Genomic DNA, 25,407 nt, shown 5'->3' on the forward strand with positions numbered 1-25,407 from the left:
TGTGGTTCCGTAAATCTCAGGGATCCTTAACTGACACACGTAGTGATTTTTCCTCCAGAGGCAGAGGGGGAAACAATAGTAGACACTGCCCTCGTGGCAGAGGGGGTCCGCAGAACCAGGGCAACAGAGAGTCTTTCTCTGATAAGCCCTTCCAGCATCCCTGAAGGGTTGCCCGGCTGCTCACCTCTGGAGGCAGTCGGGGAAAGACTTTCACTGTACCCAAAAGCCTGGCAAAATTTAACAAGAGACAGATGGGTAAGGTCCATTATATCCGGAGGTTACAAAATTCCCTTCCATCAACCCCCTTACAGTCAAACCCTTCCAGATGTTCCACCCAATCTGAAGGAGCAAGCAGTAGTAGAAGTTTCAAAACTGCTAGAAAAAAAAGCCATTCAGGAAGTCCCCGCAGATCAGCACGGATCCGGAACTTACTCAAGGTTCTTTTTGGTACCAAAAAAAGAAAGGGGACTGGAGACCGATTCTGGATCTCAGCAGACTAAACAAATCTGTACAGAGAACAAAGTTTCAGATGGTCACGCTACAGTCCATTCTACCCTTTGTGTGTCAGGACTATTGGATGTGCTCGATAGATCTTCAGGACGCGTACTACCATATCAAGGTGGACAGACACTCCAAAAAATGTCTTCGCTTTCGGGTGGGGGCCAGTCATTATCAGTTCAGAGCTCTGCCCTTTGGTCTCACCACAGCCCCCAGGGTGTTCACCAAATGTATGGCAGTGGTCACGGCTCACCTGAGACATCAAGGATTCCAGGTGTTTCTATATCTAGACGACTGGTTCCTCACTGCTACCACCAGGCATCAACTCCTACAAGCGCAGGATTATACAATCACATCTTGCACCCAGCTAGGTATTACAATAAATTTCAAAAAATCTGCCTTGTTGCCCTGTCAATCTATCACTTACATAGGAGCAGACTTAAACACAAGGGATATGTTCGCAAGGTTGCCACTGGAAAGAGTGTCCACAATTCGTCAACAAGTGCAAATCCTAATGCAGAACAAAAGGGTCCAAGTTAGGTATGTCCTTCAAACACTGGGCTCCATGGCAGCTACCATTCTTCTACTCCCACTAGCGTGCTTCCACATGAGAATTCTTCAGTGGCTTCTTTTCACGCAGTGGTCTTTCCAAGAGCTACCAATGTCTGACATGATCCTGATCACAGAGGCATGCAAAAGACGCCTTTCTTGGAGGATGGTCTCTCCACTAGTTACTCAGGGCAGACTTTTCATACAACCCCCTCCGGTAGCCACAGTGACGACAGACGCCTCCCTGATAGGGGGGGGGGCATTATCTGAGCAGGACAGTCCAAGGCACTTGGCAACCTCACAAATACCATCTGCACATAAATGTCCTAGAAATGAGAGCCGTTCTCCTAGCATTGCAAGCTCTTCAAGACTCTCTTCCTTCCGGGACCATTGCAATTCAAACAGACGACATGTCAGTGGTGTGGTACATCAACAAGCAGGGCGGAACCAGATCCTACCTCCTGTGTCGAGAAGCACTCAGACTTTGGCAGTGGGCGATTTCCTCCCAACGTTTTCTGATTGTGACACACATCCCTGGGAGATCCAACGTCATAGCGGACAGACTCAGCAGAGCTATCCTCATGCCTCACGAGTGGTCTCTGAATCAGGAAGTTGTGGATCTTATTTTCCGCAAATGGGGACAGCCTTGCTGCAATAATTTTGCCACCCCCTTCAACAGCAAATGCAGCAACTACTTCTCCCTTCTTCCGCTTCCAGGTCACATACCCAGAGACACTCTAGTCCACGACTGGCATCAGGGACTTCTTTATGCTTTTCCTCTGTTTCCCCTAATACCGAAACTCATACAGAAAGCAAAATCGTTGGGTTGCAAAATGATCCTCATTGCCCCCTACTGGCCTCAACAGATATGGTTCCCGTTCCTGCACCATTACCTTCTCGATCAGCCCTGGCCTCTGGACCCACTTCCAGATCTCCTGATTCATCCATCAGGCGGGTTGCATCAATCCCTCCAAACTCTCCAGCTCACAGCTTGGTTGCTCCACTTCCAACCTTAGCCAGGCTTCCCAGCATTTCCCCAGTAGTCCGTGAGATTATTGTCTCCCCTAATAAGTCTACTATGAGAAAACTAAAACAAGTTCACTAGGAGATCCAAATAAGGGTCAGAAACCAGAAGCCAGAAGTGAATTCACTTCTGGCTTCTGGTTTCTGACCCTTATTTGGATCTCCTAGCGAACTTGTTTTAGGTTCCAGGTTTTTTTGGTTCGCTTACATCTCCTTTTGGTGGCTACTATGAGAAAAACTTATGCTAGCAAATGGAAACGTTTTTCTTGTTGGGCAGAGTCTAGGAATGTGGATCCCTTCTCAACTCCAGTCCATGAAATTCTGGAATTCCTAGCACAACTGTTTCACTCCAGGGCCGCTTCCGCTACGATTAGGGTACAATTAGCAGCCATTTCTGATTTTCATATTGGTTTGTCAAATTACAACATTGTCTCATAAGCTCTGTAAAGCTTTTTTGAGAGGATCATCTCTTCTTAGACCTCCAGTGAGAGATCCCCCTCCTCCTTGGGACCTTAATTTAGTCCTAACCTCCTTAATTCTGCCTCCTTTTGAACCAGCAGCATCCTGCTCCATCAAGTTTCTATCTTGGAAGGCACTCTTTTTGGTAGCTGTCACTTCAGCTAGGCGTGTCTCAGATCTTCAAGCACTATGTGTTCGTCCTCCCTACCTGGTGTTTCTCAAGGACAGAGTTGCTCTGAGGACTAATCCTTCATTTCTTCCTAAAGTCTGCTCAGAAAATAATTTAAACCAATCTATAGATCTCCCTGTGTTCTTCCCAAATCATAGAAACAAGGCAGAGTACAAGCTTCACAAATTGGACGTTCATAGACAATTGTGTTTTTACCTACATAGAACTAAAGAAATAAGAAAGTCAGACCAATTATTCCTTTCTTATGCCTTAAAAAACAAGGTCTCACAGTTTCCAAGGTGACCTTATCCAGATGGTTGTCCCACACTATTACTTTTATTTACCAGTTAAGGAACAAAGAGTTACCAATTAAACCGAAAGGTCATTCTACTAGGGCATTAGCCACCTCCGTAGCTTTTCAGTCTAGGTTGCCCATGGATTCCATATGTGCAGCTGCCACGTGGGCAAACCCTCATACCTTTATTTCTCATTACAAGGTGGATGTGGTCTCCCAGAGCAGAGCTGACTTTGGTTCCACTGTTCTGAAGAGTCTGTTCCACTGAGCCACCCAGGGTGTTAGGTGCTAGGGATGCTGTCCCAAACAGCAAGAATGAAGGCGAGATAGACAACTTAACATTAAGAATGTATGTACCTACCATAATGTTCCATGTTAGTTGTTTTCATCTCGCCTTCTTTCTTGCGTCCCTCCCTCCGTCCCCTGTCCTAGTGGATCTAGAGGAGTCCATTTTTTCACTGGCTGAGTATTCTTTTATTGTTGTTCTTCTGGCTAGATCTTCCTAATCTATTCTATATATTAGAATGCATGGAACAACCAGTATTTTTTTTGATAACTGCTTTCTCTCTTATGTCTGGATTAGCTGTTTCAAATGAGATCTGGGTAGCTATCACTAGGCATCATGGGATAAGGGGTAGCCTCGAGCCAGTAAATAGCTCTCGAGCTATTGAAGATGGCCGAGTTGGAGCCAAGGATCGGCTCCGATCCCCCAACAGCAAGAAAGAAGACGAGATGAAGACAACTAACATGGAACGTTATGGTAGGTACATAACTTCTTATTCTGTAACTGTTGCTCTTTGAACTGTTTGCATGCTCTGTAGAACAGTCACTACATCCCTAATAAGATGAGTAACTTGATGTACTGCATGGCTTCTTAATGAATAACCCAAAAGGTGCTCATCAAAATGAGTTTTGTGAAGTGTTTTTTTCAGCAAGTAGAAGAAATTCTTTTGTGAGTGTAGTGTGAGTGCACCCCCCAACTTGTGCAACAAATCTCCAGGTCACACAATATAGGGAAAAGGGAAGAAAAACTACTTAGTAAAACTCACGGTTTCGATGAGTTGCATTGACAATTAAGATGCAATTAATCATTAAGATTCTTTGTTGCAGTCAGAACTCTTACTTAGTATGGGCTATGCAGATCATCTGAGTCAGTGATGGGACTAGTTTCATAAAAAAAGTATTACCGACAGACACTCCCATACTTGTTGGCTTTCCATGACTTCATCATCACTTGTTACTTAGTCCTCCTTGTTACTTCATTTTCCTTGTTTGCAATATTTTCAGGCTGTGGTAAGTGTTCTCTTGCAGTGGCTGTCGTAGGGCCAGTCAGGAGACATTTACTGTTAAATGCATGATGCTGTTTCACCTGTTGTGACAAACACATACAATAACTGCATCTGCGTTTAAGGACTACTGTGTTACACAATGTCTCATGAGTTATACTTGTTCATCTGTAGTACCTTACTTGCATCCCTTGATGTGTTACAGTTCTTATCAAAGTTCTGATTCTTACAGCCCAAGACTCAGAGGTGTGATGTTAGAGATGTTTGTAGAAAGGCTGTAGTGTGTACCCTCATTGTTAAAAATTGCACTGTCTGTATTTTTCAACACTTCAGTCCTTCATTGCTCAGCTGTGCATTGCTCAAGGTGGTATGAAAATAGCTTTGCAGCTACTGTTGTACACCCGTGAAACTAATTTATGTGACCATTGAAGTGATATTAACTGAGCCAGAGACTGAAAGTGCAACACTTAATAGTTATTGCATACCTTGTCCCTTTTCTTTTTCAGTCACTCATCCAAAGAACAGTTATTCCACTAGATCAAGATGTAGTTCCATCTCTTCTGTGTCTCTGACCAGCCCAAGTGACGTGTCTTCTCCCAGCACTCCTGACTGTGCATCACACCCAAGCCTTACAATACTGAATAAGAAGACCACTTCGGGGAACTCCACCACAGGCACGCAATCCATCCAGCCTTCAAAACAGGTGGGATAGAGGAAAATGCTTACAGAAATTTTTTTTCTTATGGTAATAATTACTGTCATGACTTGCTGGTACTATTACATATGCTTATCTATGTGGAATTCAGTAACAAAACCATGGCTTAAGTTCCATATTTATGTTTAAACATCCTTTAGCAAGTTTTGATTTGTTTTTGTTACCAGCTGTGGATTTAGATTATGATAAAATAAGCAAATAATGTGAAACATTTGTTTTACTGATGTAAGCATGACTCGGATAACAAATGTTGAATTTTACTTTAGATTTGGTTTACTCCCATATCCCAAATTTGTGGTCATCTAAATTGCTAGTAGATATATTGGTGAGGTGTATGTTGCTTTGTCAAAAAGGCACTGTTTTGAACTCCAGCTTACTGAGCACAAATGCTCAAAACTTATCCTATTAGGAAAAAAAACAAGAAAAAGAATGGTAAGCTTTTTTTTGCAGGGGAGGAAAGACCCCTGCACCCTCATGGGGGGCTGCCCCCCAAACACCTGGTAATTATATATACCAAACCTAAGATCACAGTACAGTGAGCAAAGGGCAAATTCCTTTCTCCCCACTGTGTGGCAATCCTACCCATAAACAAAGCCAGCACAGTTGAGCAGCTGTGCTGGCTTCATTTTGGATTCAACAACTTGTGTGTCACCCATTTTGTATAGATGTGTGTGTGTGTGTGTGTGTGTGTGTGTGTGTGTGTGTGTGTGTGTGTGTACATATGTATGTATATAGATATATGTATGTATTGGTGTTTATATCTATGTATATGTATGTGTCTTGTGTGTAGGTACATATGCGCATGCACACAGATGCACATATTATAATGGTGCATATATGTATGTGGGTGTGTACATCCAGAGTATTCATTTCATCCAATGACAGAGTATCTGAGCATAACTGATAACTTTATTCTTCTTCTAAACCCATTGTAGCCAAAAGAAATTCCGTGATTTGCAACCCCCCCCCCACCCCCACCTCCTGAATTTGTATATAACAACTCCACAGTTGCATTACACTGGAAGTACACCATCAGCTCACACATTCCTTCACACTGATATTGCACCTGCAGTATTGCTTATAAATGTACAAGAAAACTAATACCGGTAATCAAAAATTCATAAATTCTCCATATTATCAGAGTTATAATTGATAGTATGTATCGAAGTCAGCTGTGACTAGATCACTTGTTTTAGACATTTATGATTAGGTAAAGGGATAGGTCTGAAGTTGTTGTCTTCATTTGCTCTTCAACCTGTGAGACACGAATTCTGGACAGATCTGACTCTACCGCATTTCTCCAGTATCAGATCTGAGCTGCAAGCTCCTCCCCTACCCATAATGCCCTTGTGTCCTTCCTCCCTTCAGATCTCGTTTGCGCGTCTAATGTTCGCATTATGGTCCATGCTGTAAGCAATTTTTTTGGGTAAGTTTTTCTGGGTTTTCTTGTTATCTTTAGTCCTTTCCATCTTCCCTTTCACTTTTCTTGCTCTTTGCTCTTAGGCGTTGGTGCTTTGGTTAAAAAACAAAAAAAAAAATTTTATCACTTCTATCCCCTTCTACTGTCTCTCTCGTGTGTGTGTGAGTAAGTGCTTTGGGTTCTTTCTCTCAATCCTCATAGTGGAGACACCCTTCCATCCTGATAACTCCTCCGATCCAACCCCCCAGTTTAGGAGTCCTCGTGTCTGAGAAACCTCTGCGTCGAGGGGACGGCGCCAGTGGTACCTGGTACTTTGATGCCGACCATTGCCTTGAGCGGGTCAGCTCTGACATGCTCTGAGCCATCTGGGTCTCAGAGCCGTAGCCTCGGCGCAAGGTCCGAGGGGGTGGTTTCGGCTCAGAGTTTTTTTCAGCTGAGCCTTCCACTCAGAGTCTTGGCACATGGAGGTTTGGCTCTGGCTCCCCATTGATCCAGAGGATTACGGCCCCAATTATAGCCCTAGCTCCAGGGGTTCATTCTCCTTCTGCCTTTGACATGGCAGAGAGGGTTCTCTCAATCCCATCAAGATCTTTAACGAGCTTGTCCTCAAAGTCCATCCTGGCTCCCTTTGTCTCTGGTCTGGAATCTGCCATCCTGCCACCTCAGGGACAGCCTGCTACATTTCCACCCCATGGAGTTTCCCCATGGGATTAGCTGGATGATGTTCTTCATCTCACATTGCTGCAGTCCTTACATATGGGTAATCCGCTGTCCTCGGTCGGCCCGAATACCAAAGTATTAGGCTGACGTCGGTCATGGGTGCTCAGATCTGACATCAGAGCGTCAGGGTATTAAAGCGCATGACCGACGTCATATCCTCAGTCTTTTTTGCCGCATGGTCCGATGCAGAAGCAGCGTTTGCAAGTGCCGTTCGGCGTTCTGAAATTTTCGTATTCTGAGTTTCAGACCGAAACCAGGTTGGGCTAAGTACCCCGTTGGGGAATATTTTTGTTTTTTTCTTGCCTCAGTTAATTCCGGATGTCGCTTTTGTGCTAGGTTTAATAAGCGCACCATTAAACGTAGGTTAGATTGCGCTAGGCTTGTCTTCGGTAAGCGGTGTAATTATAATATGCCGTCGGATCCTCCGACGCCCGCTACCGGGAAGAAGCGCAAAGACAAATCTTTAAAGTCCAGACAAGATGAGTCGTCCGTTCCGGACGCCGGCTCTTTAGAAACTACGGTGGAATCTGTGGATCCAGCCGAGGTTTCAGTTGAGTCTTGGGGGGAGGCTTTAATTTTGCAGGATGTGGCCTCTCAGGAGTCAGGTCAGGCTGAGGGGGCCTCTCAGGTTGCTGTTCTCCCTTCCTTGCCTAAGGTGGTTAGGCCTTCTCCTTCTGTTTCTAAGGCTCCTTCTAAAGGCAGACCTGGTTTGCCTTCCACGGGTGTCAGTCCTAGTTCTGCAGGTTCTGTGCCTAAAAAGCACATGCTTAAAATGGCAGAAGATTTAATTTCTTTAATCAGAGGTTCTATGCCCCCTCCTGATAAGAGGCCTAGGGTGGAGCCAGAGGTGGAAAGTTTAGAGCAGGCTTCAGATTACTCAGAGTCTTCGGCTGAAGACATTCAGGATTTTCCTCCTTATTCTGATTCAGACGCAGAGGATTCCACTCCTTCTGCTTCTCCTCCAGAGGATTTTTCTTTTTCAGAAACCCTGCATTCCATAAGGGAACATTTTAAATGGGAAGGTCAGGATTTCTCAGATTCCCGAAAGAGGCTTAGGGAATTTTTGTTTTTACCACAACATAGGCCCTTGGCTATACCTCCTGTTTTGGATGTTGTTCAAGACGTTTTCTCCGAAGCTTCCCTTAATCCAGACTCTCTGCCTCCTGCGCCAGTTAAGCCAGACAGGTATTACAGAGTACCTGAGGCTCATAAATATCTGTATAAGAGTCCAAGGGCTGACCCAGAAACTATTAGCCAGGGACCTAAGGGTGTCAGGGCTTCTGTTGTAAAGAAACCAGTTCCTATTGATAAAGATGCTAGAGCTTTGGATAGATGGGGTAAGAAAGTGTATACCTCTTCCACTTTAGCAATGAGGGCTTTGAATTGCCAGTTTCATATGTTGAAGTATCAGAATTTTCTTCTTACTCAACTAAAATCTAAAGTGGATGCTTTGGCAGAGGGCATAGAGTGTAAAGAATTACAGGATTTGGTGCATGCCTCTGAACAGGTGGGTAAGCATTCTTTGCAGTGTGGTTTTGATGCTTTACAGGCTTCTTCCAGGGTGGCTGCCACTGGTTCAGTTATTCGCAGGCACGCCTGGCTTAAGGATCAGAATTTGTCAGAGCATGTTAAAACTAGAATTTTGGATGCTCCTTTGCAGTCTGAAGTTTTGTTTGGTTCTCCTGTGGAATCTGTCTTGAAGAAAATGGAAGACAAGGCTAAGTCTATGCAGACTGTTAAAGATTTTTTGCAGGTGCAGCCTCCTAAGTTTAGCAGGAATTGGCCTACTAAGGGATGGGCTTATCCTTCTTCTGATTCACAGTCTAGGGGTAGATCTAGACGTGGTAGGGGCAGAGCTCAGAGTACTTTCAGGCCTAGGACGTGGAGTTCACCTGCACAATCTACAGGTGAGGGCAGGGGCCAGTCCTTTCGTAAACAGGCCCAATGACCTGCATTTTCAGCTGCCAGATTCTTCCTGTCTGGCAGCTCCTTTGGGAGGAAAGTTGGCACTCTTCAAACAAAACTGGCTTTTAGTCACCCAGGACAAATGGGTGTTGGACATTATAGACCGAGGCTACAAGTTTTATTTCCATACATTGCCCCCTTTCAAAGGCATGCCAGACGTTCCTCCTCAGCAAAGGGTAGAGGCTCACAAGCAGATTTCTTTACTTCTTCAAATGGGGGCTATACAGCAGGTCCCTCTGTCAGAAGTGGGCCTAGGATTTTATTCTCGCCTGTTTCTAGTACCAAAGAAAGGAAACACTTGGAGACCGATTTTGGATTTATCTATTCTCAACACATACCTGGACATTCCAAAATTCAAAATGTTGACGTTGCAACAACTTCTACCTCTGTTGGGCAAAGATCACTGGATGGTAACTCTGGATCTCAAAGAGGCTTATCTTCATGTTCCTATCAGGCCCAGTTGCAGGAGATACCTGCGTTTTCGGGCTGGGACTTTACATTATCAGTTCTCTGCATTGCCCTTTGGCTTATCTACTGTGCCCAGGGTGTTCACAAAGGTTCTGGCTCCAGTGATAGCCTTCTTACGGTTAAAAGGAATACAGATTTATCCTTATTTGGACGATTGCCTGATTCTTGCTCAAGACAAGTACGAACTTCTTCATCATCTACAGTATGTGATGGCAGTGTTAAGGTGCCTAGGGTATTCTGTGAACGAAACAAAGTCCAGTCTAGTACCCTCTCAGGAAATGTGCTTTCTGGGTGTGAGACTGAATACAGCTTCCCAGATGGCCTTTTTGACCCCGGACAAGCAAAAGAACCTTACTCTTTACTTCCATCAATTGTCTCTATGGTCCAGGCTGACTGCAAGGACAGTCCTTCAAGCCTTGGGGTTCATGGCATCTTGTATTCTGGTGCTTCCCAATGCCAAACTGCATATGAGGAAGCTACAATGGTATCTCAAAAATGTATGGACACAACACTGCCAAGATCTGGACACTGTCATTCAAATAATACCTTGCAGTCAAAAGGAATTTTTGTGGTGGGCTCAGGAATGTCACCTAAACAAGGGACTCTCTGTGACCCGACCAGAGGCGTGTCAGATTTTAACGACAGATGCCTCGGACAACGCTTGGGGAGCACACCTCAATGGAAAATGGGTGCAAGACACGTGGCCTGCCAGACTTCAACATTTACATATCAACTTGAAGGAGATGTTAGCAGTTCAATTTGCATTAATGGCTTTCAAGGATTTACTTCACCCAGGGCAAGTGTTGATTCTAACAGACAACACAACTGTCATGTGGTACATCAACAAGCAAGGGGGAACCCATTCGTACCCTCTTTGCAGGCAAGCAATGATTTTGTGGGAGACTGCTCTCAGTTTACACCTCAATCTTCAGGCAAGATTTCTACCAGGAGCACAGAACTCCTTAGCAGATGTGTTGAGCAGGCAGATAGTGGATCCCCACGAGTGGAAATTGGATCCTCATGTATTTCGAAAATTGACAGTGATATGGGGAACTCCAGACATAGATCTGTTCGCTTCTCCACTAAATTTCCAGTTGCCAAAGTTTTGCACAAAAATGTTTCATCCCACAGCTTGGAAAGTGGATGCTCTATCATTCAGTTGGAGCAATCTTCACGTCTATGCCTTTCCGCCTCTGCCTCTCCTCCCCAGGGTACTCTTGAAGGTCAGACAAGACTAGCCCTCCATGATACTAATAGCTCCAGATTGGCCTCGACAGCACTGGTACCCTCTGCTGAGGAGTTTAGTACGGGAGCCTCCATGGCCTTTGCCTTCGATTCCGCACCTTTTGTCACAGGAGGGCAATCATTTCCTCAATGTCAGGATTCAGTCCCTGCATCTAACAGCCTGGCGTATTCTGTTCTAGAACCTGGAGGGTCGCAGCTTCCACAACAAGTTTTGAATGTTATTTTGGAGGCCAGAAGGCCTAGTACAAGGAAAGTTTATAATGATAAATGGAGGAGATTTTTAATTTGGAGCAAAACAAAGGGCTTTGATGTTTCCAGGCCTGATTTAAGTGTTTCTCTTCAATATCTTACAGAATTATTAGACAGAGGTTTGTCTTTCTCCTCTATAAAAGTTCATGCTGCAGCCATTTCTGCTCACTATGACTGTGACCCTCCATTATTCTCTCATCCTTTGTTTAAGCAATTTCTTAGAGGGGCAAAGAACATAAGACCCCCACGTAGAGCTCCTACTCCTGCCTGGGATCTCAATTTTCTGTTGGAAAAACTTACTTTATCTCCTTTTGAACCTGCAGCTACTGCTGAGTTAAAGTTTTTGTCTTGGAAGACTGCTTTTTTGTTGGCCATTACGTCTGCTAGAAGGGTTTCTGAATTACAGGCTCTTATGGCAGTTGAACCCTTCCTAATTTTTCATAAGGATAGGGTAGCTCTGCGTACTAATCCTACTTTTATGCCTAAAGTGGTTTCAAATGTGGCCTTGAACCAATCAATTCATTTGCCTACTTTTTATGCAGATCCCCAAAATAAAGGGGAGAAAATTTTGCACACTTTGGATATTCACAGGCAGTTGCGTTATTATTTGAGCAGGACTAAAGGGTTCAGACAGTCTCAGCAGTTGTTTGTTTCTTTTGCTTTGGGTTCTCACGGGAAACCTGTTTCAAAACAAACTATTTCTAAGTGGATTGGCTTTTGTATTGCTTTTGTTATTCTCATCATGGTAAGGAGATTCCGGCTGGAATCAGACCTCACTCCACTAGGGCTACTGCCACTTCTACAGCTTTTTAAGGGAGTAGCTACTAAAGACATTTTGGAAGCAGCTACTTGGAGTTCAGTGCATACTTTTTCTAAACATTACCACCTTCCTCTTTATTCCAAATCTAGGGCTGGATTTGCCACTGCAATCTTACAGGGCATTTTGGCAGCTCCCAATGCTTTATGATTTTGCCAGCCTCCCTTTACCTCTGCTTTGGGATTCTACCCATATGTAAGGACTGCAGCAATGTGAGATGAAGAACATAGTACAGTTTTGTACCTACCATAAATGTAGATGTTCGAAGATCCACATTGCTGCAGTCCAATTTACCCTCCCTCCTTCCCCTCTGTAGTTTGGAATGGTTGTATGGTTTGGGTGGTAGCTGTTATTTGTACATGCCTTTTGGGAAGTATTCTATTTTTGGCTGTGGCCTTTTTTTTTAGGGCCTTCTGACATCTGGGGCAAGAAAAGACTGAGGATATGACGTCGGCCATGCGCTTTAATACCCTGATGCTCTGATGTCAGATCTGAGCGCCCATGACCGACGTCAGCCTAATACTTTGGTATTCGGGCCGACCGAGGACAGCGGATTACCCATATGTAAGGACTGCAGCAATGTGGATCTTCGAACATCTACATTTATGGTAGGTACAAAACTGTACTTTTTCGAGCCCCCCCCCCCCCCCCCCCGAGGAGATTCCTCAAAAATTGCACTTGTAAAAGGAGGCACTTAAACTCCCTGCCAGAGTCTCTCATTGAGGATACCAACTTGGAGGAAGGGGAGGATTCCCCCTGATCACCTCCGGAGGATGTCTCATTTAGAGACATCATAGACATCCTGCAGCAGCGTTAGGGGTGGTCTGCCCAAAAACCCAACCCTGACGAGTAGGTGTTCCTGCAGGCTTTGGCACAGGACCCTGTACTTCCTGGGTGTCCCCTCTCATGGATCCTCTGGTGGATCTTGTTACATCTCTGGAGTGGAAGGAGCCCGACAGAGGAGCCTATCCCCAAACACCCTGATAAAGTCCTCAACGCCCCTTCTTATAAGCCACACTGGTCAAAGGGATCCTCTGTCGATGCCATTGTGGTGGCAACGGCCACCAAGAAGGAGCTTGCGAAGGAGAGCTCCATGGTCCATCCGCCGGACTGAGAGTCTAGGCCTTGGACCATTTTTGGAGGCAGGTCTACACTTCAGCAACAGTCTTTGGGTTCAGCGAGACCCAGTGAAGGAGGTCGCCAAGTCTACCCAAGGGTCCATGTCAGTGGAGGATAGGACGGTTTTCTCCTCTCGAATGGCCACCCTCACCTCCACTGCCAATACCTCTATGCTGCTTCTGGTGCATGCTACCGAGGGCGCCACTAGAGCTGCCAGAGCAGGCGTTCCCATCAGGCATCATGCCTGGCTCGGACTTTGTACCTTCTCAGAACCTTCAAGGCATCATTTACAAATGCCCCATATGATGGTTCCACTCTGTTTGGAAAGACGATACGCAACACACTGGTCCAGAGTGTGAAGGAATGAAAGACTCTGCCTGCAGTCGGAATCTGCTTTTCAACCCCTCAATGATCCTTCTCCAGGAATTAGCGGGGAGCAAAGATGTGGTTCAGGAAGTCTCAGGGTTATTCCCAAGATGCTCAGGACTCGCCCTTCCTCAGAGGCAGGGGGGGATTCGACGGACGCCGCCTTTGTGGCAGAGGGGGTCCGAGGAACGAAGGGATATGGGATTCATTCTCAGACAGATCTGCGCAGAAGCCCTGAAGGGTTTACCGGCTGCTCGTCTCTGGAGGTAGTCAGGGGTCAATTTTCATTACACCCAACAGCCTGGGAGTCAATTACAGGTAATCAGTGGGTGTTGCGAATCATATCCAGAGGATATTCAGTCCCTTTCTTTCAAAGGCCAGTTCCGGCCAAACACCTCCCGGATGTTCCACCCACACAGAGAGGCAGCAGCACAGGAAATTTCCAAGCTGCTCGAAAAAACGAGTCATCCAGCCTGTACCCCCAGTTCAGTCCAGTTTAGGCATCTATTCCAGGTTTGTTTTAGTGCCAAAGAAGATAGGGGACTTAAGACCCATTCTAGATCTTTCAGCCTTGAACCTGTCAGTTGCCAAGACAAAATTACAGGTGGTCATCCTCCAATCTACCCTGCCCTTTCTGCAGGAAAACGACTGGGTGTGGTTGGTGGACCTTCAGGATTTGTACTATTACATCAAAATGGACAGGCACTCTCGGTGGTTCCTCCACTTCCGGCTGGAGACTAATTACCAGTTCAGAGTGCTACCCTTTGGTCTCAACACACCCCCCAGGGTGTTCACCAAAATAATGGTGGTGGTAGTGGCTCACCTGCAGCTGCAGGGCTTCCAGGTCTTCCCCTACATGGATGATTAGCTCCTTTCTGCTCCCTCTAGGCATTGACTCTGGCAAGCCAGGGATTTCTTTATCCAGACCACCCACCATTTTGGCATCAATATAAATCTCAACAAATCCCTGTTAGAACTGGTTTAAGTTCTGGACTTCATTGGTGCCCAGTTAGATACCATTCAGGCCAAGGTTTTCCTAAGACCAGACAGACTTCAGTCCCTCAAACATTATGTCTTGCACATTCTTCAAGTTCCATCTCTTCCAATGGAGTTTGTTTTAAGAGTGTTGGTGTCCATAGCGGCCACAATTACCCTTGCACTCACAGCTCGGTTACACATGAGGGTGCTCACAATTACCCTTGCACTCACAGCTCGGTTACACACGAGGGTGCTCCAGTGGACTCTGGCGGTCCAGTTGTCATTTCTAGATCTGCCATTGTCACATACTGTTCATCTATCACAAGCATGCAGGGATTCTTTTTTCTGGTGGATTCAGTCCCTGGGCCTTCTTCGTGGTCACCCGTTTATTCTTTCCTCCCCTCTGACCATGATGACCATGGACGCCTCCCTTCTCGGGTGGGGGGAATTGCTTGGGAAGGACAATTCAAGGCATGTGGTCTTCCCTGGAGACCCAATTGCATATCAGCATCCTGGAGATGAGGGTGGTGCTATTGGCATTGCAAGTTCTTCATGCCCATCTTTCTCTAGGGACGATTGCTATCCAAACAGACAGTATGTCAGTAGTGTGGTACATCAGCAAACCGAGGGGAACTAGGTCTTATGTCCTTTGCCATGAAGACATGAGATTGTGGAAGTGGGTGATCTCCACCAGCCGTTTTCTGGTGGCAACACACATTCTGGGAAGGTACAACATTCTAGCGGACAGGCTCAGCAGGTCTGTCCTGATGTCTTATGAGTGGTCTCTGAATCCTTCAGTAGCAAAATAGATCTTTATAAAGTGGGGTCAGCCTTGCTGCGATCTTTGCCTCTCCTTCCAACCGACAGTGCAGCAAGTTCTTCGTTCTGAACCCCCAGAGACGATCTGGTTCATGCTTGGCCCTTTGGTCTTCTCTCTGCTTTTCCTCCACTTCACCTGATCCCAAAGCTCATTCAAAAAGTGCAGCGGCTGAAGTGCGCAGTCATCCTCATTGCCCCCTTCTGGCCTCGCCAAGTATGGCTCCCATCTCTGTGGTCGCATGTAGTGTGTCCTTCCTGGACATTGGATCCGATTCTGGATCTGATTACACATCCCTCAGGGATTCCACATCCAGATCTGGCCAGTCTGAAGCTTAATGCTTGGCTGCTACAGTTCCCATGATAGTTAGGACTCCCAGGGTATCTTCTCCGGTTAAGAAGATGTTGGTAGTGGCTCATAAATCTTCCACGAAGAAGTTTTAGTAAGTGGAAATGTTTCTCAATTTGGGCATCTCAGTGTGCTTTGGATCCCTTCACTGCTCTGGTTCCTGTTATCTTAGAGTTTCTGGCAGGTACTTTTCAACAGGGTGCCAGATTTTCTATGGTTAAAGTTCATCTGGCGGCTATTTCAAATTTCCAAATTCAGCTTCTCTAGCCTCTTCTAAGCTCTGTAACACTTGTCTGAAGGGTAATTTTCTTCTTAGGCCACTGGTCAAGGATCCTACGCCTCCTTAGAACCTTACTTTGGTCCTTCAAGCCTTGTTTTCTTCCCCCTTTGAGCCCACTGCTTTAGTTGTTCTGCAGTTGCTGTCTTGGAAGACATCCTTCCTGATTGCTATTACTTCAGCTAAAAGAGTGTCTGAACTTCAGGCCTTATCGATTAAGCCTCCATACATGATCTTCCATAAAGACAGGGTATCTTTGCGCACTAATCCTTCCTTTTTGCCAAAAGTGGCCTCAGTCAAACATCAATCAGGTTATAAACCTCCCTGTCTTCTTTCTGAACTTTCAGAATAAGGGAGAGTATAAATTGCACCTGCTGGATGTTCATAGACAATTACGTGTTTACTTACACAGAACAAAGGCCTTTCGCAAGTCCGATCAACTTTTCCTTTCCTACTCGAAGCCCTTTTTAGTGAAACCTGTATCAAAGGTCACCATTGCATTTTGGCTTTCTCAGTGTATACTCTTGGCATATTCAACCAAAGGATTGTCTACACCAGGTCAAGTTAAGGTGCATTCTACTAGGTCTGTGGCTACTTCAGCTGCCTTTTGGTCCAGAGTTTCCTTGGATGACATTTGCATACTTGTATCTCCCATTACAAGTTGGATCTTCTCTCCAAAAGTAGGGTATCCTTTGGCTCCACCATGTTACGAAATATCCTTCCATGAGGAGCTTCCAGGTGTTTGGTAGCTGGGGACTCTGTCCCACAGGTTGAAGACCAAATGAAGACAACAGCTTCAGATAAAGAAGTTATATACTGAGCATAATAACATTCCATCTGAGTTGTTGCTCTTCATTTGTCTTCAGCCATCCCTCCCTCCTTCCCCCTGCCTTATATGGGCTGTGTGGTGGTCTGGATGGAAAAGACATGGCCCTTTCTTTTGCATAATTGGTAATTTCTTATGATACTAGCTGGGTTATTGTACCAAGGGGTAAGGCATTCTGTCAGGTTGGGTTGCTATGGTGGGCAGCAAATTTGATCTGAAGGGAGGAAGGAGATCGGGGCATTATGGGTAGTAGAGGAGCTTGGAGCTCAGATCCAATGCTGGAGAAATGCGGCCGAGCCGGATCCATCCCAGATCCGTGTCCCACAGGTTGAAGACAAATGAAGCGCAACAACTCAGATGGAATGTTATGGTGAGTACATAACTTCTTTTTATCCCATTTTAATGGGGAGGTTTATATATATATATATATATATATATATATATATATATATATATATATATATATATATATATATATATATATATATATATATATATATATATATATATATATATATATATATATATATATATATATATATATATATATATATATATATATATATATATATATATATATATATATATATATATATATATATATATATATATATATATATATATAATATATATATATATGTATACTTATATGTGTGTGTGCGCGCGTGTATGTGTGTGTGCATCCTACATTGGGCTGGATGTCCATTTGGGGAAAGTTATCTGCCTTGCCTACTGAGTGTCAGAAAATGTTGTGGCTCCCCCGAATAGCATAAAGCAGGCATTGGAGGGTGAATAATGAATTTACTTTATAAACTCGATAACCAGCTCCTTGAGTTTCACCAACATGCTGACAATCACTTGGATCACTGTATGCTGATGATAGGCAGCAAGTTTTAAAAAGTTATTTTTTTTTTTTTACAGGGAGTCAAGCCTCCCAACATCCCGAGGAGTGTTTATCTGTGAAAAGAGTCAAGAGCAGCTGAACAGTTAGAAAAAAAAAATGTAACCATAAGTATCTGTTTATAATGCTGCTGTTTTAAATGTGTAGCATTCTATTTCCAATGGAAGAGTATGCGATACCCAGAATAATGCCCCTAGTAGTATGGTTATTCCGGTACTGTCCCTAGTAGTATGGTTATTCCGGTACTGTCCCTAGTAGTATGGTTATTCCGGTACTGTCCCTAGTAGTATGGTTATTCTGGTACTGTCCCTAGTAGTATGGTTATTCTGGTACTGTCCCTAGTAGTATGGTTATTCTGGTACTGTTGAAGTGGCCTGTATCACTGGGTTGAGGAAGTAAGTATTTAAAAAAAAAAAAAAAAAAAAAAAAAAGTAAAATTAGGCAGACTGGATGAGAAGTGACAGAAACTACTGTGTTTATCATGCCATTGTTTTATAGTTTTCTTTATTGTGAGGTGGGACAGTCTAAAATTTAATCACTAATTTAAGCTTTTTCATACAATTAAACCTGTCTTGATCATTTTTCAGGTATTCCAGGGAAACAGGAGGCCCGGGCAGAGTTACAGGCAGCAGGGACAACGACCAAATAGTTCTGTTAATACAGGAAGATATGATGATAGGAATCGATACCGAAATGGACCCCGTAATCCTCAGTCTGGCTATCGGAATCCGAATTCTCAGGCACGATCCCAGGATGCTGCAGTGGATCGGAACCCATTTAATTCCTTGAGTGCTAACAGGACTGATGCATTTTCAGAGCAGAACTTGACAACCATTTCAAACCAGATAGCCTCAAATGTACCTTCCAAGGAAACCAATGGCCTCCCACAGCGTCCCATGAAGCCATACCGACCTGAAGTGTCTTCAGCAGCTGCCAGCTCCTGAAGGAATTATTCAGCTTTCTTCCTCCTAGAAAGCAGCTCAGCCTTCAGCAAGTTGACTGTAGATTTGTAGTTAGATTTATTAACAAAAGACAAACGTTTACATGTACCATCCTTGTGCCACTTTCCACTCTTTCTGTCTTTCTTCTGTAGAGTTGCATTAGTTTTGTCAACATACTTTTACTCTGGGGAAAAGAAAACAAAAAAAAAAATGTTCTGTCCCCTTTAAAATCCCGAAAGACTGCTGTAATATGCTGGTGATGTGCAATATGAAGTTTTAGATTAGTGTTGTGATGTTGTAAACATTTTATCTATAAAAACCTCAGAGCTGCTGTGCCAGCAACTCCAGAATATATACAGAAGCACAGAATTTTATTTTGTGCATCACTTTCAAACAGATGCATTTAATACTTATGTCCCGCATTGCTTTCAGAAACTTAGATGGCAAACTTGTTTATATTTTCTTCTGCTGCTTATTGAAAAATCACCGGGTGACTTTATGTACTTCCAGCCATCAGATATGATGTTTTTGCCAGTAATCCAGTGCATTTCCTTTTTTGGAGGTTTAGGGGTCCATAAACTCTTTAGTTCCCTAATAAAAACCCATTAATTCTTCCCAAATGTGTAACCCCGCTGTAATGCAGTGGTACAACTACTGTCACAGAGAAGCTGAACATCTTGACATATCAGTGGAGGGCAAGAGCCAGGATTGTGTAGGTGTTGGCATTAATGTTTTTTTGTTACACTGCTGTAGCATTTGCATTCTTTGCTGCATTCTGTGCATCTCGACACGATACATGTGCTGTTGAATCAGCTCTTTACTTAAGGATGCTGTCTGCATAGTGAATAAACAGTAGTTATGGGGGCTAATGTCTGGTCTCCACTAGGGAATTCTCCTGTTGTAGAGATCCAAACCCGTCCAACTAATAGAGAAAGTAGGCTTTCAGTCACTTAGCCCTCCAGCCCTCTTTCTCTCAAGTCAGTACCGAAACTGTCATCTGAGGCACTTCAGTTTGAGTTGCTGGCTTTCTTGACTTCATATTTTAGATTCTTCCATTAAGTTACTCAAAGGAACTGGAGTTGACATGGTAGGTTTTATTAGTTCACTTACTACAGGAACTGTGTCTCACCTGAGATGATTGTGATTGGGCTTGTGGCTCAACATTCCTTAGATGTCCTGACTGAAACCACTGTTACAGTAGTCCAGACAGATGGCTTTTCACTGATGATGTCCAGCTGCGGTACCAAAGTCTAAACCTTCCCAGTAGCATACATCCGATGCATGACCTTAGCTTGCAAGTGTATGGGTATGTAAGTAGACGTAGGAGTTTAAATTCTCAGATTATCTCACTGCCAGCCTAGATGCACATCTCACACCCATTGGTCTGATCTTCCCATGGTCATTTATACCATAAGCTTTCTCAGAATCATACAAGTGCCTCTTTGGAGAACCTTACTTCTTGTTTAAACTGCTTTGCTGTGATTTGCTAGATGTTGGCTAGGAGAGGCAAGTGTGAGTGCAGTAGGCAGATACCTTGTAAAGACCTTCATTCTCAGTGCCTTTCTTGATGAGGAGCAGAACACTACTACAAATCCTGTTCCCTCTGACATTACTTTGCACCCTTGACATTGAACACTCCTTTGTCTTTGCTGAGCACATTCTTAAAAACCCAATGACTGAAGCTTTTGGCCCTGTCTAAGATGGCAGATCCCTCCATTCCTAATGTACCTTCTGCACCTATGAAGAAATTCAAAAGGCCTAGGCTTGAGACTGTCTGCCCAGTCTGATTCCTGTGTACCCACAGTGGTAACAGAACAAGTGGTATGTCTAGCTGTACCTCAGACCCTCTCTGTTAAATCCTTTGGGGTGTTGGTGTGGAGTCAGATGACCACACATCCGAAGAGACTGCTACTTCAACTGAGAAATGGGACTCATGGGTCATTATCTCAGACCAGGAGGCATCCCACAAATTTTAGTATGGAAAGAGATTCTAGGAAAACTGAAGTATGGCAGGGGTCAGAGCTTCCGCATTTGATTCAGGCTGATGTCACCCCAAAGAAAAAGTGACAAAAGACCAACCATGTTTCCTTTCCTCCCCTTTACAGGGAGAAGGAGTGATGGACTTTTCTTAGGGCATGTTCAAGGTCATTATGGCCCTTAATCCTCCTTCCTTTTCAGCTCCTTCACCCACTCCAAGGAAGATTATTATGGATTCTTCTTTTTCTGAGTAGGAGGCCTCAGATTCTGATGACCATTCCTTAGCTTACTCCTGTCAAATTCATTGTCCTGGCCAGGTGGTCTCTGATTAGGATTTGATCTCTCGCTTGATCCCCCTGTGGAAGAGACATCCTTTGGAAAGACTATTGTAAATAAGATGAAACATTTTGTGAAAGATTTTAAGCAGATCACCTATCTGCAAAAGAGATAATACAGTCTGTTGGAAAGGGGCACTGCAACCCCTTAGTTGTTCCTCCAGTTCTGGAGGCCTTTTTGCACCACTTTGCATCCACTTCCACTACTCCTGTCAGCCCCCCACTGCCAAAAGGCCAGGCAAGTTTCCAGGTTATCTCAAGTTCCTTTATAAGAATCCTGTAGTTGACCCTTTAGCTGTTTACTTAGCCTCAGACAAACCATCTATGCTACTGTCTAATGCTGATGCCCTCCCATCAGACAAGAACAGCAAGCTATGGACAGATTGAGGGGAAATGATCTGTACTCCTTCTACCCTGTCTTACAGGGTAATTAATTTTCAGGCCCAGATGAGCAAATGCCTCTTATCTGCTCATAACAATCTGAACAAAGCTGTAGCTCTTATGTTGAGTAGATTCCAAGTACCAGATTTCTCTTTTGGTAAATCAGGCCACTCTAGTGGATAGATGTAGTATAAATAACATATATGACTCTACTGATGTCCTGTCCAGAGCAACAGCTACTAGTTCATTCATTTGGAAATACCCTGGTTGTGTAGCCAGCCCCTGCCAGAAGATGTCAAGGCTAAACTTCTAGATTCCCCCCTTAACAGGGACCTTTTATTTGGTCCACAGGCAGCTGCCTTATTCAAAACCTTGCCAAGAGAAAGTTAAAAATGTGAAGGACTGCAGACAGATCAGTCTTATCCAGGTACAAATGGAATTAACCAACCAAGTACACTTCTTTTATCAGAAGGGAACATATGCCTTCTAAAAACACAAGAAGACTCCCAGAAAGGACCCCAGATCTGGGAGGCCTCCCTTCACATACAGGTCTCTGCGACTATCTTCCTAATCCCCCTCGGTCTTACCCTTGCCGTGTTAAAAAGACTGTCACTTTCCATTACAAATTGGAAAAAGATTACCATAGATCAGTAAGTACTCACTATCATTAAAATTAAAAAAAAAAAAAAAAAAAAAAGAGTATGTCCTTGAAAGAACTACCTCCCCTCAAAGGCATCCAACCTCCTCCTCCTCCTGAACAATTAAAGCTCCCTCCCATTGTTCGTGAACTACAGTTCCTTCAGTGCTCTTTGTACTAAGAAGAAGAAGGGGGCATTAGAGACGTATATGAGACCTCTCCCAGCTCAACACCCTCCACAAGGTACTCACTTTCAAAATGCTGTCTTTTCAAACTCTTCTCTGTTTATCCTTCTGCAGGCCTTTTTAGTATCTCTGGATTTAAAGTATGTTTACATTCATATGCCCGTACACCCTTCATGCAAGAAATTCATGGGATTCTGTACTAGCTCATCACATTTTCCATTTACTACTTTGTCTTTTGGGCTCTCTGCAGCACCCAGAGCCTTCTTGAAGTGCCTAGCCCCAGTTATAGCCTTTTTTAGGTCTTGAGGATTACAAATAGTCCCCTACCTAGATGATCTGTGAATCCAGGCTCCTCTGGCTTCTTCAGGAAGCAAGGTGACCTACCAAATGAAAATCTTACAAATGGAAGAGATTTTCAGTATGGTGTCAAGCAAACTATCAAGATCCTATAAAATCAGAGGTCCGGCCATACCTCTCAACCTCTTAGAGCAAGAAATCTGGACAAAGCCTTAAATAAAAGTGGGACAGAGGACCATAAATAGGGACAGTTTTTAAATATTGCTCTTACAAACTTAGAAAGTTGATAGAAAACACTTTTTGCATTAGCATGAATTTTCTGAAGGGCATGAAGTCTGAAGCTCAAATGTGTATCTTTATTTTCTAAATTCAGTTTTTAATGATTTGCCACTAATTTGCCAGAAAATCACAATTTTTTGAAAAATGGACAATAAATGAGGGAAAAATCTGTACATTTTGCAAAAATCTGTACAGGTGAGAGGTATGGAGGTCCCTCTTGTATTATCCTATTTGTGTGAGCTGATGAAAAGCGGTCTGGCGTATTCTTCTCTTAAAGCCCACCTTTCAGCCATCCTGGCCAGTCTTCCCCTCAGCTCAATTGTTATATCCAGGCTTGAGGTCAAACAATTTTTAAAAGAGGTTCTGCACTTAAACCTTCTGAGAAGACCTGTGCCTTCCCCAAGACTTCAGCTTTATACTGGAAAATCTCACTATGCCTCCCTTAGAAACATCTCCCTCTCAAATTCTGCACAAAGAAAAACATTTTGGAGCTGGGATTCACTTCTGCTAGGAGAGTCTTGGAACTAGAGGCACTCATGGCTGTTCCTCCCTTTCTTATTTTCTGTAAAGACAGTGTGTCCTTGTTGGTAACTAAGATGCCTGTCAACCAGGTCATCAGTCTGCCTACTTTCTTTCCCAATGCACAGACCAAGGGTGGAAGACTTCACTCCCTAGATTAACACAGACAACTAAGATTCTGTCCGGACAAGACTAAGTCTTTTCGTAAGTCAGACCCAACTATCTCTTTCATGGACTCTGAGCTGGCCAGCCAGTATCCAAACAGACCACTGCAAGCTGGATTTCTAAGTCTGTTTCCTGTTACTTGTACCATGGCATGTCCTTGCCCTCTTCCCCAGTGGCTCATTCTGCTAGAGCAATTGCCTCTTCTGGGGCTTTTTACAAAGGGGTAGATTCCAAAACCATCATAGAAGTTGCTTTCTGGTCTTCTGTGCACATTTTCACTAAACACTACAGAATTAATGTATTTTCCATGTCTAGGACAGCCTTCCTTTCTGGGCTATTGTCTTCCTTTAAGCTTTGTAAATCACCCATCTGTTTGGAATACTGCAAGAATGAGTGTAGCCAAGACTTAGTACAGTTGTGTTAGAACTGAGCCTAAGTGCAGATGTCCTACTGATCATTGTTGCATTATTCCTTCCCACCTTCTTTCCCACTTTTCTTGCAAATTTCTTTCTTAGGACTGAGAGGGTCTCATCATTTCTTGCTATGCCCCTCCTAGCTGACTACTTCTGTTTGTGGTCTTCAGGCTCCTGGCTTGGAGATAGTCTGATAATTTACGCTCATATGTCATCTTATATACCTCTATGCTTGCATGCTAAAGTCGTACATTGGACGCATGCTGCTTGGAGGGTTTAGGCTTTGGTACCCAAACAGGACATCAGTAGCGAAAACACAGCTATTTGGAATACTGCAGCAGTGATCAGTAGGACATCTACATGGTAAGTTCTTACACAACTGTACTTTCTCTGTTATTCAAAAACAGGCCCCCATAGTGATGGCAATAATTGGCTGGCCCCTAATCATAATTCTGACGCATGTTTTTGTGGTGATTTTTATTCACATTTAGTAAAGAAAAGTGTTAGATGAAAGCTTGCTTTATCCAGCCCCCCCCCCCCACATTGTAGTCAAAGCTGTCATGCTTTTTTGCCCCCTTAAAGGAAGCTAAAGACATTTCTTAGAGCTCTGCTTAGTCTGTTGTCTCTGCCAAGAAGATGTCTAACTCTGGTTTATCAGAAGTAATACCAGCAGCTACAAAGAATGCAGAAGGTTCTGATAATTCTGTAGTCAAGGATGTCCCTTCCTTTCAGTACCTTATTTAAGCTGTTACAATCAAGCAACTGTCCCAGTCCTTTGCCTCATCACGAGCTCTTGCAACTATTGTCCTGTGGCGTGTCTTCCTAAGGAGGGCCTTGATTCTGAAGCGAACACTGCCTTTTCAGAGCTGACCATGCTAGTGTTCCCTCTTCCAGTACTGAATGTGTATACAAAAATAAGTTAAACACCTTGGCAAAAAAAAGTAAAAAAAAAAAAATATATATATATATATATATATATATATATTTACAAATGCCTGGAAAAAATCTAAATATGCAGAAAGGAGCATCTGCAAGACATAGATATCTGATACATATACCAAATAGTAAATGATGAAACCTGTTTAGATTCCTAGTTATTCCCCATGAACTTGAACGAATGATGTAATACTACAAGGTTATGATCCAGTTAGATGGCAGACTGAGCTGTGCTTAGGTATTCATTCAGGTATATAGGAAGGTGCTGCAGTAACTTATGGAAAAAGTGAACCGTGGAAAGTTACCACAGTGTAGGCTGTGTACCAGACTCTAAGAAGATGGAATTTTCAACAGTGCACTATCTAGTGAGTACTTCACACAGCTTGTAGGTTCTTGTAGTTGAATGAGCAGTTGTCAGTTAACTTGAATCACTGCCTTCCAGTGATGAATCTTCCTCCTGTTCATAAGGTTTAGAAAGAACTTTAAGGCATCCTACACCGTACTGTCCCAAACTTAATTTTTTTTAAGTTTGTATAGCACTTAGGTGGCAAAGAACTGCATCTTCCCCAGGGAAGAAAGATTTAGAAAATTTCAGCATTTGTTATTCATGCAGTCACTGGGCCCTGTGGTCCTTTTGCATCATAACGGTAACCAGTGCACCCCTGCATAACAAAAGGGCCCAGTGAATTTTGAAAAACTTAGCAAGCCACTAATTCCCTGCAGCATTGTAGCACAGTTCCCCATCCTCTGTAATAAGAGCTTTTGTGGGCTCAGTCATGCAGTATGATAGTAAGAATGCATTTATTTCTTGCAGTATTTTTCAAAAACGTTT

The 25,407-nt window shown here is 43.7% G+C and overlaps 1 protein-coding gene across 1 annotated transcript in view; it reads left to right on the forward strand.

Annotated features, from left to right (window-relative positions):
• Positions 1–21,841, forward strand: part of SPATS2 (spermatogenesis associated serine rich 2) — a 1,115,118-nt gene extending 1,093,277 nt beyond the window's left edge. Inside the window, exons 12-13 of the mRNA XM_044083679.1 lie at positions 4,786–4,982; positions 18,098–21,841. Coding sequence (XP_043939614.1) covers positions 4,786–4,982; positions 18,098–18,454 — 554 coding nt within the window. The 3' untranslated portion in view covers positions 18,455–21,841. The remainder of the gene's footprint in view (positions 1–4,785; positions 4,983–18,097) is intronic.
• Positions 21,842–25,407: the final 3,566 nt, after the last annotated feature.

Source organism: Protopterus annectens, chromosome 9.part0 (genome assembly GCF_019279795.1).
Source record: "Protopterus annectens isolate FY-2018-M chromosome 9.part0, PAN1.0, whole genome shotgun sequence".
NCBI lineage: Eukaryota > Metazoa > Chordata > Ceratodontiformes > Protopteridae > Protopterus > Protopterus annectens.